The 16,404-nt window shown below is 40.1% G+C and overlaps 1 protein-coding gene across 1 annotated transcript in view; it reads right to left on the bottom strand.

Annotated features, from left to right (window-relative positions):
- LOC136846304 (non-structural maintenance of chromosomes element 4 homolog A-like) overlaps positions 1–16,404 on the bottom strand; it is a 59,500-nt gene that overhangs the window by 12,655 nt on the left and 30,441 nt on the right. Inside the window, exon 5 of the mRNA XM_067117106.1 lies at positions 15,286–15,385. Within this exon, the coding sequence (XP_066973207.1) occupies positions 15,286–15,385 (100 nt within the window). The remainder of the gene's footprint in view (positions 1–15,285; positions 15,386–16,404) is intronic.

The raw sequence follows: 16,404 nt of genomic DNA, 5'->3' as shown, positions 1-16,404 counted from the left end.
ACTAGGGGCATTAACACAAACAACACTTTGCGTTTGAAGGGCATTCACTTTGTTTTCAAGAGCGAATTGACTCTAAAACGAGAGCCAGGTATTATTCTCTGCAGCAGCAAGGCAACACTACAGGGTTAGGACTAAAAACTACAGGGTTACTAACATGAGAAAACCCTGACTGTCCGTCTACAGATGCACTCTGGAGGAAGACCTCCTCAACCTATCACGCTCCAATTTAAGCATATAGGATTCATACTTCTTCCACTCACCCTTCAGATAATCCCTCACATTCATTACGATTATCCATAGAACATTCCATACCCCTGCATTTCATACATAAAGTGTGAGGATCTACAAAGTCTTCGATAGCCTCACCTTACAATCACCCAAGCTACAGACACGATAGCTAGAGGAAGACATCTTATTAAAGAAAAGTCAAAAGGCAAAATCAAAAACGGTCCAGAAAAGCGTATGCCAAGTCACAGATCCAAGTCGAATACCAAAAAACAACCAAAATACTCAAGTGACAACAAATTTCGAAATCCAAATGGCGGGGGAACTGACAACAGGTGTTGACAGTCCGGCGACAGAGAAAATCTGAATAGAAAATGGGAATGGTTCCTGATGCCCGCCTCCCAGCGGCGGGAATGTGTACTAACCACCTGATCGGCCACTGCGTGTGCCGCGAATTTTGAAATTCTGTCGGACTTCGGAGATTACAGCTATATATATATCTGACAGGTAAGTCTCATGAACAAAATTCGTTTTTACATTCAAAAATGTATTTTAGTTCTATATGTAGCACTAAATTAAAGAAGGAAGGCCTGCTAATTATATTTAAAAAAAAGATATTTAGTCAAATGACTGATATAAAAAGAGTAACCAACATGACAAATTCAAATAATTTGACATAAACTAATGCAAACATTGAAAATATTTCAAATTTTTACCTTAACTGGCTACTTTGGCCCAGCAAACTAAAGATTAGTATCTTTATGTATCTGATTTCATTGCAACAAGTTGTTACTAAGTATAGAAAATATTCCCAATGCAAGATATCCAAATTTATCATTGTTGACATTTTATCAGTTTGTAAGGTCCCAAATAAAAAAAAATGATGCTTTATGTACTCTGATGATCTCATCTAACCAATTTTAACAGTTCAAGGTGTTGATATATGTTCTTGAGCCACCATTCCTTCTTTATTTGACTTCCTCTGGATGAATCTGTTTGAAGGATTCTGGCAACACCTTCTATATAAAAACCATATAGTAAAAGACTGTTTTCAGATATCACCTGCAATTGCCAGGCAGGTACAGGTTACTTGTATTAACTATTCTTCAGGGTGGTTAAAGGATGAATGTGATTGTTTGACCCTGAACACGTTGTTTTTGCCTGATAAGCATTTGATGTAACTCCATATTGTTCCGTTGTCTCTTGAAACCTGAGATTGTTGTTGCCTCATCTTGTTGAAACTTAAGAAGGAAGATCTAACTAATCAGGCTAGTATCACATCTGATCTGCTATGATGGATTTGTTTCACATCTAAACATTGTCTTATATTCAGTTTCTTCTCAGTATCACTCCTGTGACAGGACCATCTTCTGGATCAGCTCTGAAGTTCTGCCATCTTCTGGAAGTTATTTGGTGACACTGTTAGGCTCCATCAGTTGATACTTCATGGAGTCATGATGATCCTCAAACTGGCAGCTGTCATCCCATCATGATTGATTGCAGTTCCTTTTGTATATCAACATCCATTATGGTTATTTACTGACTGAAAAAAACTTTTTCATTTTTAATATTGCCTATCAGTACATTGTAGTGAAAGTGCAACAGCAATTAAAGTTCAATGCTTGGTGGAAATGCGAAAAAAAAGGGAAGAGGCACCCCAGAGACTCAATGACAATGCTTTTGAACAGGAGAATAAAAGATTATGTTCAAAACTTATTCATTGATACAAAACAGCTTTTAAAAATAACTGACTATTTATATTACACTTGGGTAAGGCTTCTTGAGTAACATTTGTGGCTGTTCAAAAATGTTTGGAATAAAAGAAGGGTCAGATGTTGTAAAGAGGACTGGAAAGATTTAAGTGCTCAGGATGACTGGAAGGATCCATACTCAAGTGCTTTCAAAACTATTAGGTTCAATTTATAAGTAAACTTTTGCTAGAAAATCACTTTTGGTCCTCAATATTTCTTCTTGCTTTTTCTCTGTAGTTTTTACAACCAGGCAGTTCAAAATCCCAATCCCCCTATACTCTACTGGAGCAGACTTGAAAAATTTCTACAACTTTTCCTAATCTGCACTGCATATCAAAATAAACTTGTTGCACATTCCACTTTCAATTTAAAAATGAATCCCTATGACATTTCTGTTTTATGATTTTGTTTTGATATTTTTATTTTGAGAATTTAAATGAAGCCCATGTTACCTACACTTCACTTAATCACACTCCACCTATGTCAAGAAACTCTGAATACTGTTTAACAAATGAATCCCCATGAGTGTTTCGAATTTTCCTAATTAACAAATGATTCTTAATTTTGATTTAGATTCAAACAAAAACAAACTCACCACCAAACTTTAGGAGAAAATTTGTATTCATGACTTAACATTCAAACTTAAAACATCTTGAATTAGAGAAACTTTTTGAAAAGTGTTAAATGGTAAATCACAGCGTTTTGCTATTCTTACTTTAAAATGGGTTTAGAATCTAACACTGAAAATACTACTTGAAATTGGGTTTGACAGCATTCCATTGGACCATAAATCTTTCCTTTTAAGTAATACTTATGAGTTCTTAGGAAGTAAGATTTTCCAAGATGAGAGAAAAGAATCATTACTCACATTGAAATTCTTCCATGATTTGAACCAATCATATGACTATAGAATCCTACCATCTGTTGCAGGACAGTCCTTGAAGAACCAACTTCTGCAACTTTGTGGATGATGACTAATATTTGACAATATATTTTCAAGTTGCTTGAAAATTTGTAAAAACTTTGGGGACATGTTACAGTTCCTTTTAACAGATCATCTGTAAATACTTTTCAACACAGCTGAAACGCTGATCCAGGTCTCTGTTCCATTTTCCAGCACCGAACAAAGGAAGACACTAAGTGATTTCTTGAATCTTTATCACTAGATAGGAATCCATAAAAAGATAATTTTCAAATGGACAGTTCTGACATTCAATTTTTTTATCTTGATCTTTTCTTGAAATTCAGCTCCTTTTTTCTGTTTGAGAAACTTTAACCCTTGCACTCTTAGTGCTTTAATTTAGTTATCCCAATTCTTTAGTAGCTCACCAGATGAGTTTTAAAATTTGAAAAGCTATTACATTTGAAAGAAGAAATGACACAGACATCTTGGCTAAAAACTTTTGATGTCTTGCTTACACTGAATTCTTGACCTTTGCCAAGTCCATTTCATGGAAGATTCACATTCTCATCATATCAACTGTGCAACACAGAAGATGAAAAAATTGAAATAAACAATGGTCACTGATCATTCTACACTCTGTTGCCAAACCATCAAAATATTGATGAGAACCATTTAGAACAATGACACATAAAAAAAAAGCAAAATGTTACCTTAATCTGTTGCTGAACAAATTTGTATATTTCTCTGGCAAAGCAAAACAAATACATTTTGTGTCATTAAAAAATCATTTACTTTTAGATAATCATCTGTGGTCTTCATGCAGCCAAATAATTCATTTTCACTTGATGGATTTTGAAATTCTAGACCTTCACCTGATTTATTGAAAATCATCTATTAGCTGATACTTCAGTCAGATACTGTATTGATGTAAGTTTAGTCATTCAGCATCTGACACCAGAAACTTACACTGGCTGAAATTACCCAAGCAAGATACTTGTCTGTCCAAGACTCATTCAGCCTACAACTTGTTCAGCATTTGATTTGGAAGGTTAATATTTAGGGACATTTGATTTCATGCTGCAAAACCTGGAAGATTGAAGATAATATGACTTTTACAAGAACCTGCTTATAATACAAAACTGACATGTATATAAAATCTTATGAACAGTCTCATGTTTGACATTATAGTCTCAACATTAAAAATTTATAAAACATACTTCAAAGATATTCACCCATAAGCAGTCTGTGGAAAACCATTGGTGGGGCTGAAAAGAAAGAAGTTTCAACTGGACACTAATCATTAATTAGCAGAACTGAAAGTTAATTACTCTTGGATTTACAATCACAGGTATCTTCTGGTGGATCATTATTCAAGCATCTCATCTGGATAATCACTGACAAAGGCTTGAACAACAACCTCTCCAATCTCCTACATATATAGGTTTCATATAATATATATACTTCATCATCATACATAGTCAAGAGAACAGACCATCTCTCTGGCATGACAAATGCCACACTAAGACAGTCAGGGTTCCAGAACAATAATGCAAGTTTCAAGAAAGGGCTTGTAAGTTTGGCAGCCAGTTGGCCTAAAACTGCTAGGATAAACCTTGCAGTTATTTCTATGAGTTTGTCAGCATTTATGTTGATGGGAAGCTTGACAAAAATTGAACCCTAACTGCCCAGAATGAAACCTTGAAGTTACAAGTGTGCAGAAGGATTTAAAACTTAGCCAATACATTACCTGTATCTTAAAATCCAGAGAATTCTGCTGATCACTGTTTGAATCTTTCTGAATTGAACTCCTTGAAAACAGTTCTTATTTCCCAGGGAGATGGAATGTCAACCTCTTTTTAATGAAGAATCTTTATTCTGATGTCTCATTCTAGTTTGTCAAACAAATGCTTTTTGAACTCTAAGAAAACAGCTGAAATTTTCTTTTGACTAATACAACTCTTAGTTATTATATCATTTTCAAATCTAGAACTAATTTGCCACACTTTAGGCAGACCATCCAATCAGAAGAACCCTGTTTTGACTGAAAAAAGAGAAGAGAGCAAGAATTTCCTACTTTTATCTTAAATTGAGTCCAGTTATTAGAGCGAGAACCAAGAGAGAAGAGAGAGCAATCAAATGTTCAGAACAGACTGTTTGAGAGAGCATAGTATATCTTCAGAACATTGATAAAGAGGAGTCCTGCTTTAGAGTTATTCAACAGCAACATCTCATGGAAATTTAGATCTCCTCTTCATCTGAAATTAAAGTTGGTTGAAATTTCTTAAAAAAGCCTAATTTAAATTGTGTTTCTTCTGATCACCACAGGTAAACCTTCATCACTTGAGAAGCTCAACAAGTTATAAAAATGCCTCACTAGCTTCATGAGATGGCTTTTATGGCTGTTCCATCATTGAAAAAGACATTTAATGACAAAATTATTTCTAAGACAACAGCTCCCAAAGACAGATATCCAATGGAAATGGTATTAAAGCTAACTACCAGGACAAATTCTTGATGTTACAGTTTGTTAACAAGTCAAACCAAGTCTCATCTAATACAGTCAGGAGGTCAAAAAAATGTGAATCATAAAAAAAGAAAAGTGAGAGGTCAAAAAGAGAGCAGGAAACCAAAAAGCTGGTTTATTGATAATGACCAGTAACAACTTTATTACCAAGTTCACTGGAACTGTTCCACTTTCCTGGTACTTTAAAATTTATGGATTATTAGATCAAAACTAGAAACACACAAAACAGGACAAGTACATACAGAAACATAATGTCTCATTAACAAAAGTCCTGGTCTGTGTACCCCATAACATAATTGCACTAAGGACAGCCATTGACATGCAATCAGGTTATATGAATGATAATAATATAAACATAATAATTGAGAGATGATAGCAAGATTAAATCAAGAAGGCTAATAAATAACACTAAAAAAATTGTAATAAATGTGCAATATTTTTGTTCAGTTAAAGCTTTTTGGTCAGAAATGAAGATGCCTTTGCCAAGATTAGTCCATAATGAAAAACCTTCCAGTCCATGAACTACAAGAGTGCTCAACTTTACTTAAAAAGCAAGAGGGATGAACTATTTTTCATATAAAGAATTCACTGGATTATCTTTATTTGCTGTTTCTGTTAATTAATATCCTTAAAGCATCAAGAAAAGTTAGGATGAAAAAATTTTAAGATCTAACATTTGATGAATTATCTGAATTTGAACTTTGTTCCTCCAGAAGCAGTTAGACACATAACTTGTTATCCTGCAGTCTTGCCAAGAGAGAGGAGTAAATTAGTGTTTTTAATAAAGAAGAATAGATCAAAATGCACTTCTTTTGGTCTAAAGGATAAGCAAGAGTACTGTAGATCTTTTAATGACTTGCAGGCTGGTACAGCATCCTCCATTCACATTAAATAGCAGCAGAGAACAGTTCCTTCTTAAGGTCACAGCCTCCACCTCCAAGTAATCTGACTTACTTATTCTAGCCAGGCTCACCTAATCCATTTCATTATTGTAAAAAGTCCAGCTGAACCTTTTCTTCTAATCTTGCTAACAAATGACAGATGATGAAACATACTGGTTTATTTAAAAACAATCACTACTAAAAATAAAAGACTACATTATGTATTATTATTAACACTCAATGTTATCCTAACTTATTATTTAAAAAAAGAAATGTATTAATGTATCAAAAAAATTTATCAGACAACAAAACTTTTGATTGAACCTGCCTTGCCAAGGAACAGTTGTGTCTTTGATCTGGACATTTGCAATGGTCTGCAGAACAGTTGAAAAGTTCTAAGCCATGAGACATGTTTAGAGAGAGAAAGAGTTCCTAACAAAAAAAGAGAAAGATCTTGGTGGTCTTGCATCTTGAATAATATTACTATTTAATGTTTTAAAAAGGACATGAGTAAATAGTTTCAAACTTCAATAAATAACAATAAAATTTAAAGATAAACAACATAATTTTTCTTAAATTTTCTCAGTATTTTACAGTTTTCAAATTCGGATATCTAATATTTTTACTTGCTATCATTATTTTTGTCATGATTCATATGAAATACTTTCATCTTGGATGAATTCAAATTTGAGTTACTGGAGATATCTGCGAGAATATTTGAGGACACTTGTTCCCAAAAGATGCTTGTTTATGCTGCCATGGTTTTTTTTTCTGCTGACACGTTTTGTTTTTGTCAATGTATTGTGGGTAAAAATGCCTAATCGTCTTTTGTTTAGGTTCTGAATTATAAATAACGGTAAAATGCTGAAACCTGATTGGTTGCTTTGTTTCAAGAATATCAATTAACTGCGATTTTGGAATAATCCGGCTTGGTTACAAAGTGCCTTCAGTTGACTGCCATGGATTCCACACTTCATCGTCTGCAGTGGGTGTTCTGTGTCAAACTTTCTGTATTTTCCATGGACATTACAATGGAACTCCATATATACCATATACCTTTCTTCGTGAACATGTTTTAGTACTACCATCTATTTAATGTAATTGTATATAGAGATAGGGTATATATACATATATGAATTTGCAGACTTGTAACTGGCGTTAGGTTTAAAATTTGGATCCAAAAGCTTTGGGGCAGCTGTGTTTCAATTATTTGCCAGAACATACGGGGATTTCAGACAATGATTTAAAATGTGCATAAGCACTCAAGGTTTTTCATTTCCCAAAATCCATTTATAAAACTAAAAATATATAGAAACAAAAGGTCAGATTCGTTGAAGTACATACATGCATATCATCCTGGTAATTTTATTGACTGCGTGGTCAAATTTTGTTTGAAATGATATTTTTATGATAAAATAAAGTTTTGTACATACTTACCGGCAGATATATACTTAGCTATAGTCTCCGGCGTTCCCGACAGAAATTCAAATTTCGCGGCACACGCGACAGGTAGGTCAGGTGATCTACCATACCCGCCGCTGGGTGGCGGGAATAGGAACCATTCCCGTTTTCATAATCAGATTTTTCTCTTCCACCTGTCTCCTGAGGGGAGGCTGGGGGGCCATTAATCGTATATATCTGCCGGGTAAGTATGTACAAAACTTTATTTTATCATAAAAATATCATTTTTGTACATGCAACTTACCCGTCAGATATATACTTAGCTGATTGGCACCCTTGGAGGAGGGCAAGAGACAGCTAATAACTAAAAAAACGGGAAACAACATATGTTGTAGGATAAACAAAAACCATGGTTCTTACCTGATTGGGCAGAAGACTTCATGGATACTGTCTATGAGTCTGCATGCCTCAAGAGCTTCAGCGAGGAAGTGACCTAAGACTGACAGCCCTTCTGGATCATATCAATGGGGAAAAAACCCACTTACATGACAGAGCCTGTTATGGATCGTGTCAATGGGGATTAACCCACTTACAAGACAGAGCCTCTACCTGAATCATATCAATGGGGGCTATCCTCTTACATGACAGAGCTAGGGTAATAAAAACTACAAGGAGCTAACAACCAAACCCGACCACCTGACCAAGCCTAACCTTGTTAGTGATAAGAGATGAAAAGAGAGAGACCTCAACACTCTCTTTCAACCAACCATAAAAAACACAACAAATCAATAAAAAAAACAACCAAAAACTAGACTAAAAGGATTAGCTTCAGCTCCTTGACCCAGCACCGAATCCGATGGATACGTAAGCTCCTAGAGAGAAGCACTTCTCATATGTAACTCTAACATCTCTCAAATAATGAGAAGCAAACACTGAGTTACATCTCCAGTAGGTAGAGTCCACAATAGACTGGAGGGACCAAGACTTGTGGAAAGCCAGAGAAGTAGCTATGGCTCTCACCTCATGAGCATTCACTCTTAGGAGCTGAAATGCTCATCCTTGCATGAAAGATGAGCCTCCTTGATAACATCCTTAATGAAGAAAGCCTGGGCATTCTTGAAATTGCTCTTGAAGGATCCTTGACAGAGCACCAAAGACTTTCAGTGTTACCTCCCAGCTGTTTCTTTCTCTCCAGATAATATTTAAGACTTCTTACTGGACAGAGTGTGTGTTCTCATGCTCCTGTCCTGAAAGATTGGAGAGTCCTTTTGACCTCAAAACTTCTAGGCCAAGGTTTTGAAGGGTTTTCATTCTTTGCTAAGAAGAGAGGTTTGAAAGGAGCAGATTGCAGAGTCCTTCTTAAAGCCAACAGAACCTTCCAAAGCTTGTATTTCGCTCAATCTTTTGGCAGAAGCAAGAGCAAAAAGAAACAACGATTTTCTGGTTAAATCCCTGAAAGAGGCAGATCGAGGAGGCTCAAACTTATCAGACATTAAGAATTTTAAGACCACGTCCAAATTCCAGCTGGGAGGTCTAGGGGACTTGTTTTTAGAAGTTTCAAAAGACCTTATAAGGTCATGAAGGTCTTTATTATCAGAGATGTTCAGACCTCTGTGTCTAAAAACTGAGGACAGCATGCTCCTATACCCTTTGATGGTGGAAACAGCCAGGTTACACTGCTCCCTTAGGATAAAGAAGGAAATCAGCAATCTCCATTACAGAGGTACTGGAAGAGGACACTTTCTTAGTTCTGCACCATCTCCTAAAGACTTCCCACTTCGACTGGTAGAGGCGCAAGGTTGAAGATCTTCTGGCTCTGGCGATAGCCCTCGCAGCCTTGTGCGAAATCCCTTCGCTCTAACCAGTCCTTCGACAGTCTGAAGGCAGTTAGGTTTAGAGCGGGAAGATTCTTGTGATATCTGTTGAAGTGGGGCTGTTTGAGAAGATCGCTCCTGAGAGGGAGCGACCTGGGAAAATCTATCATCCATTCCAGTACCTCTGTGAACCAGTCCTGGGATGGCCAAAAGGGAGCGATCAGGGTGAGCTTGGTGCCCTTTGAAGAAACGAACTTTCTTATTACTTCTCCCAAGATCTTGAATGGGGAAAAGCATACCCGTCTAGATCCCGTCCCAATCTAGGAGAAGGCCGTCTATTGCTACTGCTCTGGGGTCCGAGATTGGAGAGCAGTAGTTCTCCAACCTCTTGTTCCAATGGGTTGCAAAGAGGTCGATATGAGGTCTCCCCACAGGAACCACAGCCTTTCGCAAACCTCTTGATGAAGAGACCACTCCGTGGGAAGAACCTGGTCTTTCCTGCTGAGCAGATCCGCCCTCACATTCCTTTCTCCCTGAACAAATCTGGTGAGGAGAACGATGTTTCTCTCCCCGCCCATAACAGAAGGTTCCTTGCTGCAATGTACAGGGAGAAGGAATGAGTCCCTCCCTGTTTCCTGATATAAGCCAGGGCTGTGGTGTTGTCTGAATTGACAAGAACTACTGTCCCTTGACCAGAAGTTCGAATCTGGATGAGAGCCAGATGAATGGCTACTCAGCTCTTTCTTGTTGATGTGCCAGGACCTCTGATCCGTGTCCCAGGTGCCTGACACTTCTTCGAGCCTAGTGTTGCTCCCCAACCCGACTCCGAGGCGTCTGAGAACAACACTAGGCGAGGGTTCGGCGGTTGAAGAGAATTCCTAGACCCATTTTCTGTGGGTCTAACCACCAACGGAGATGTTCCTTTACTTGTCATGAGATCTGGAAGGAGTCCGACAAGTCTTGGGACTTCTGATCCCAAGATTCTTTCAGGAAGAACTGAAGAGGTCTGAGGTGAAGCCTTCCCAAGAGAAACGAACTGTTCCAGCGAGGAAATGGTCCCCAGCAGACTCATCCATTCCCTCGCCGAACATCTGTTTCTCTAGAAAGTCTGTCACCTTTTGAAGGCAGCGTTCCCTTCTTTCCAGGGATGGAACGCTAGAAAACCCCGAGAATCCATCAGAATCCCCAGGTAGACAATTTCCTGCTGAGGAATCATCTGAGACTTCTCGAGGTTTACTAAGAAGTCCTAGAGACTGGACCAGGTTTAGGGTGATCGAGAAAGGTCCTCCAGACAACGGTTCTTGAATTGGACCGAATCAGCCAATCGTCGAGATACATTGAAATCCTCACCCCCTCAAGTGCAACCAGTGAGCCACATTCCTGAGAATGCCCGTGAACACTTGGGGAGCTGTGGAAAGTCAAAGCACAGAGCCCTGAACTGAAAAACTTTTTCCCGAATCATGAACCTCAGGAACTTCCTGGAGGAGGGATGGATGGGAACGTGGAAGTAAGCATCCTGAAGGTCCAGGGACACCATCCAATCTCCTTGACGAAGAGCTGACAGAACTGAAGACGTCGTCTCCATAGAGAACTTCTTCTTGATGACGAAGAAGTTCAGGAGCTCACATCCAGAACCGGTCTCCACCCCCCGAAGATTTTGGCACAAGAAAAAGCCGGTTGTAAAACCCGGGAATGAAGATCTTGAACCGGTTCTATGGCAGCCTTTTCTAGCATTTGTTCCACTGCTAGAAGAAGGGCTTGCCTCTTGACAGGATCCTTGTATCTGGCGGATAACTCCCTCGGAGTTGTTGTCAAGGGGAGGTTTGAAAAAGGGGAATGAGGTAGCCCCTTCCTCAAAACAGAGAGGGACCATTCGTCCGCCCCTCTCTGTGCCCAGGCTTCGGCGAACTGTAGACAGTCTGGCACCTACTGGAGTCTGGAGGACTTGCTTCTCACTTGGACTTCCTGGAAGGGAGTCCTGAAGGAAGATCTTCTTCTCAGGCTTTTGCTCCTGATAGACCTGGATCCTCGAAAAGGGCTCCTGAAAGGGGTCTTCTCCTTCTTAGCAAAGGAGCAGCAGGTCTCATCCTCTTAGATGACTGAGCCAAAAGATCCTGTGAAGCCTTTCTCAGACAAAGAACGAGAGACCTCCTTCACAGTCTTTGAGGAAAAAGATGGGGAGAAAAAGGAGCAAACAAGAGGAAGACCTCTGGAAGGAGAGACCGATTTGGAGAGGAAAGCACTGAATACTGACCTCTTCTTAAGCAGGCCAGTGCCGAACAAGGAAGCGATCTCCATAGAGCCGTCCCTTCACAGCCTTGTCCAAGCAAGACAACACACTGCTGAGGTCCTCCATACTGACTGAAGTCCTCTTCAAGACTCCTCTTGGCTAAGGCCCCAAGAGACCAGTCCATGAAGTTAAAAACTTCCAGCAACTCGGAAAAGGCCCTTGAGGAAATGGTCCAATTCACAAAGTCCCCAAGAAGCCTTGGCTGAATTAAGGGAGAGTCTTCTGGAAGAATCCACCAGAAGAAAAGTCTGAGCCAGCTGAAGATGGGGAGAGCTAACCCCATAGGCTCCTTAGTCTCATACCACATTCCTGCTCTTCCCAAAAGCCTCAAAGGAGGCAAAGAGAAAACAGTCTTGCTTGCATCCTTCTTGAAGATTGCAGCCACTCTCCAAACCTTTAAAGCTTTCTTCATGGAGATCGTAGGGGCGCATCTTAACTAAAGAGGAAGATTTGAGGCCTTGGTGCTGTCCGAGAGCATGGAACCAGGAGAAGGAGGAGAAGCAGGCAAAGGGAATCTCCAAACTCCTGAACCAGAAAAGCTGTCAACCTCTTGTAATCAGAAATGGTGATATCCTTAGGGATTCGTCCTCTGATAACTTCCTCCAGGCCAGCAGGAGGAGGAGAACGTCTAAAAGAAGAGGGCACTTATCAGAAGAAGAGCGCCTAGAAGGAGAGGAGCCTTTGTCCACTGGAGAAAAGCGATCCGGAGAGAAGCGCCTGCCAAGATGACTGGCGCCTGACAGGAGAAGAGGCCGAACGGAAGAGGAGCCCTTGCTGGGGGGTCCTGTCCACTGAGGGAGGCTGGAGGAACAGGAGAGGCGAAGGGCGAGACCTAAAGCGAGCAGAGCGTTTGACTGTGGTGTCTATCTCCAACAGGAGAAGAGCTTGGAAGACGAGGGCGCGAGCGCCTGTCCCTGGAGAGGCGCTAGAAGAGCGCCGAGGAGAGAAGCGCCTGGAAGGAGAGGCGCCTACCAGGAGATGAGCGCCTAACAGGAGAGGAGCGCCTACAAGGAGAGGAGCGCCTACCAGGAGAGCGGAGCGCCTGCAAGGAGAGAGAGCGCCTACCAGGAGAGGAGAGCCTGGAAGAGAGGAGCGCCTGCTGCTGGAGGAAGCTTAACAGGAGAAGAACGCTCACAGAAGACGACTTGCTTCCTGGAGTGTCTCTTGGAGGACTTGATCGGAAGAGTCATCCTTCCTTCCGAGAGAGGAGCTCTTTGATAAAGAGCCAGCAAGAGCGATAACGAGCTGAGCCTGGAGGCCTACCAGGATCTGCTTGGTGGACTCCTGACCACCAGAAGAAGAGGAGGGAGATCTTGAGTTCTCTTCTTTGCAACAGGAGAACCTTCAGGGAAGCGCTCAGGGCTAGAGTCCAATGCGTCTCCTCTAGGAGCCTTCCAAGTCCTCTTCAAGGGCGCGACTCCTCAGCCGAACTCCAACCACGTTTAGGAGAAGAAGAAGCAGAAGACGAGAAACACTTCTTCAAGATCCCTTTTCTATGGCGATCTAAGGCAGCCTGGGACGCGTCAACAGGCGCTGCCGAAAGGGACGCCTGACCGTTGGGGATGCTCTTCATCCCCCTTGCGGCTGTCGACATTCCTCCTCCACTGGGTCTGGGAGTTTGGAAGAGGTCTAGGCCTAGGAGCAATGCGGAGCCGGTCAGACGCCCCCTCCACTACACTGGGGACACTGCACACATCACTATCACTTCTCACTTTCTTTTCCTCCAAAGCACGCATCTGCAACTGCATCTTGCGGATCGAAGTTAGCCTTCATTGCAGCCATCTCCGAGGACGAATCCACAGGTTCGATGAAGGAGAAGGAGCTGAAACAAAGGATTGACAGGAGAATCTGGAAGAGTGTTAGGTTCTAAATCTACCTCCAGAAAGAGACCTACTTGAGCTTCTAGAAGAAGCCTTCCTAACTCTATCCTTCTCCAACTTCTTCACATAAGAGTTCAAAACCTTCCATTCCAGATCAGTGACAATTCTCACATTCAACACCTATTGTTCTCAAAGAGCAATCATTCTCCCTACACCTCAACACACAGTATGAGGATCTACCGAAGCTTTTGGTAGTCTCACCTTACAATCAGACCTAACACACACACGAAACACAGGTGCAACACTCTGATCAGACATTCTTACAGAAAATACCAAAAGCAAATCAAAAAACAGTCCACAAAAGCGTATGCCAAACCAAAGATCCAATACGTCACCAAAAGGTCAGTCCAAAATAATCCTCAGCAAGCGAAAAATGAAAATCAAAGCAGGAGGAACCAACAACAGATGTTGCGGAACCAGCGACAGAGAAAAATCTGATTAGAAAACGGGAATGGTTCCTATTCCCGCCACCCAGCGGCGGGTATGGTAGATCACCTGACCTACCTGTCATTCGTGAACTATATATTATTCTGCCGCTTCATTTTTCTTTTGAGAACTCATTTTTTTGAATTTCTGTCGGGAACGTCGGAGACTATAGCTAAGTATATATCTGACGGGTAAGTTGCATGTTGCTGGATACAATTTGACAGGTAAACAAGTTTTTGCATGTTGCATCATGAACAGGAGTACAATCTTTGAACAACAGTCATAAATTACTTTTGCTGGTGAAATAAATTTTCACTTACTGCACACTACTATGGTGTGAAACTTGTTATGCCTTTAAAGATGTCATATACATTTGGGAAAAAATTATCCTTGCATCATGAAAGGAGTAATGCTCTCTCTAAGTGGGAACAACCCTAAATTTTTCGTACTCGTTCTCTCAAACTGATGTCCCAAACTTGGGAGGAGGGAGTTAAAGACGAAATCACTGTAAAGCAATGGTTTCCATTCAGAGAAAAAAAATCATTTGTACCTACTTGGGTAAGAAGGTGATTGAGGTAACAAGAAGAAATTTAATTTGAATGACATTGTCAGGTACGAAAATACTCTATCCAAGATTGTGCTACCACCAAACTTACAGATGTATGACCACCCACGGTTCAAATTATGTGCTATACCATGATAACTTGGTATGTCCAACCTAGAAGTTAGTGGAGTGTCAAATCAAGTACTGACTTACACAGAACTTAAGTCCTATATACCATATTGAATATGGTAGCACTCCATACTGCAAGAAACAAGTAAAAAAAAAGTGATCAGGGTCATTGTGTAAAGTCTAGGTGGAGGAAAGATTATCAACTAACCTGCCAGAGGCAAACACAAGACCAAGAGAAAATATGCGTATTTCAGGTAGAATGAGGACACTGTTAATTGGCATTTCTACTTCACAAATGCATGACTTACCCAGATTTTGGATCTTAGTGATGCAGTCAGGCAGGAAGAAGTGACTGCTTGTCAACCAGTAAGAAGTGACTGTTTGTTTTGGTGTGCCGCCTTAGCTAATCCCTGAAGTCTAACAGTAAAATCTTGATAGACACAAATGCTAAAAGGATGATCATTCTGATACCAAAATTATGCACAGAGGACTTCTGAAGGTGACTCACTGGAAAACTAGTGAAAATAGGACAAGGGTATAGTCAATCTGGGAAGGGAGAAATTTGTACAGCGATGGTAACCTCTCCTTGTCAAACTACTATTGAAAAACATCAAATCTAAAAAAAAAAAAAATTAGACAGTGAATTAGACAAGTGTGTGAATAAGGGGTTTCTTTATATTGATAGATTAAACTGATGTGGGGTTGGCAAAGACTGGCTCAGCAGATGTTCTCTGGGAACAGCTACTGGGAGGCAATGGTGGTCTGCCTACAACTCTCATTAGGGGAACTTGGAAAAATGGTCTCTCTCTAAGAGGTTCCTGGATATCATTTAGTCAAACCCATATCTACAGATAATGAAAAGAGGGAGAAAACATAAACGATGGGTGTTACATAGACTCCATCTCTCAAGTTGTTGATACTACACAGTGATAATGAAAATTATGACGGTTTGTGTTGAATAGTTGTGGAAGAGCCAGTATGAAAAGTTTCAAATTTAGATCCTCTTTAAAACACTTAGAGGCCAACATCTGAGTCCACTTAGAAGCCAAACATCTGATGATCGTTGCTGACGGAGTCTGGAAAGATGTCAAAGAGAGTTCCACCATGGTTCCCTGGATGTAAAACTGTCATTGTGTTGTCTGACATAAATCAGGACCCTAACATAATCTTTGAAATCTGACACAACTGAAATGTAACCATACTGATTTGTGAAGATGTATTTTAAACTTATGAGGCATGAACTTGCACAGATGCCTAAGTGTTCTAAACTTATGAGGCATGAACTTGTACAGATGCCTAAGTGTTCTAAACTTGTGAGGCACGAACTTGTACAGATGCCTAAGTGTTCTAAACTTATGAGGCATGAACTTGTACAGATGCCTAAGTATTCTAAAATTATGAGGCATGAACTTGTACAGATGCCTAATTCTTCAGAAATTTTAAGGTCAGTTAGGTAACGAGTTAAAGGATCACAGAATGCAGTTTCATAACATGATCATCATTCATCAACATGAGAGGCATCCAAATTTGAGATTATCATCTTTTGTGGAAGTTTTTCAAGAACTGGATAGATGGTACCACACATGACATTACGTACAATTACAATATTTACTACTGCATCACTTTACGAAATAT

Source organism: Macrobrachium rosenbergii, chromosome 15 (genome assembly GCF_040412425.1).
Source record: "Macrobrachium rosenbergii isolate ZJJX-2024 chromosome 15, ASM4041242v1, whole genome shotgun sequence".
Taxonomy (NCBI): Eukaryota; Metazoa; Arthropoda; class Malacostraca; order Decapoda; family Palaemonidae; genus Macrobrachium; species Macrobrachium rosenbergii.
This window is presented reverse-complemented; position numbering and strand designations above follow the sequence as displayed.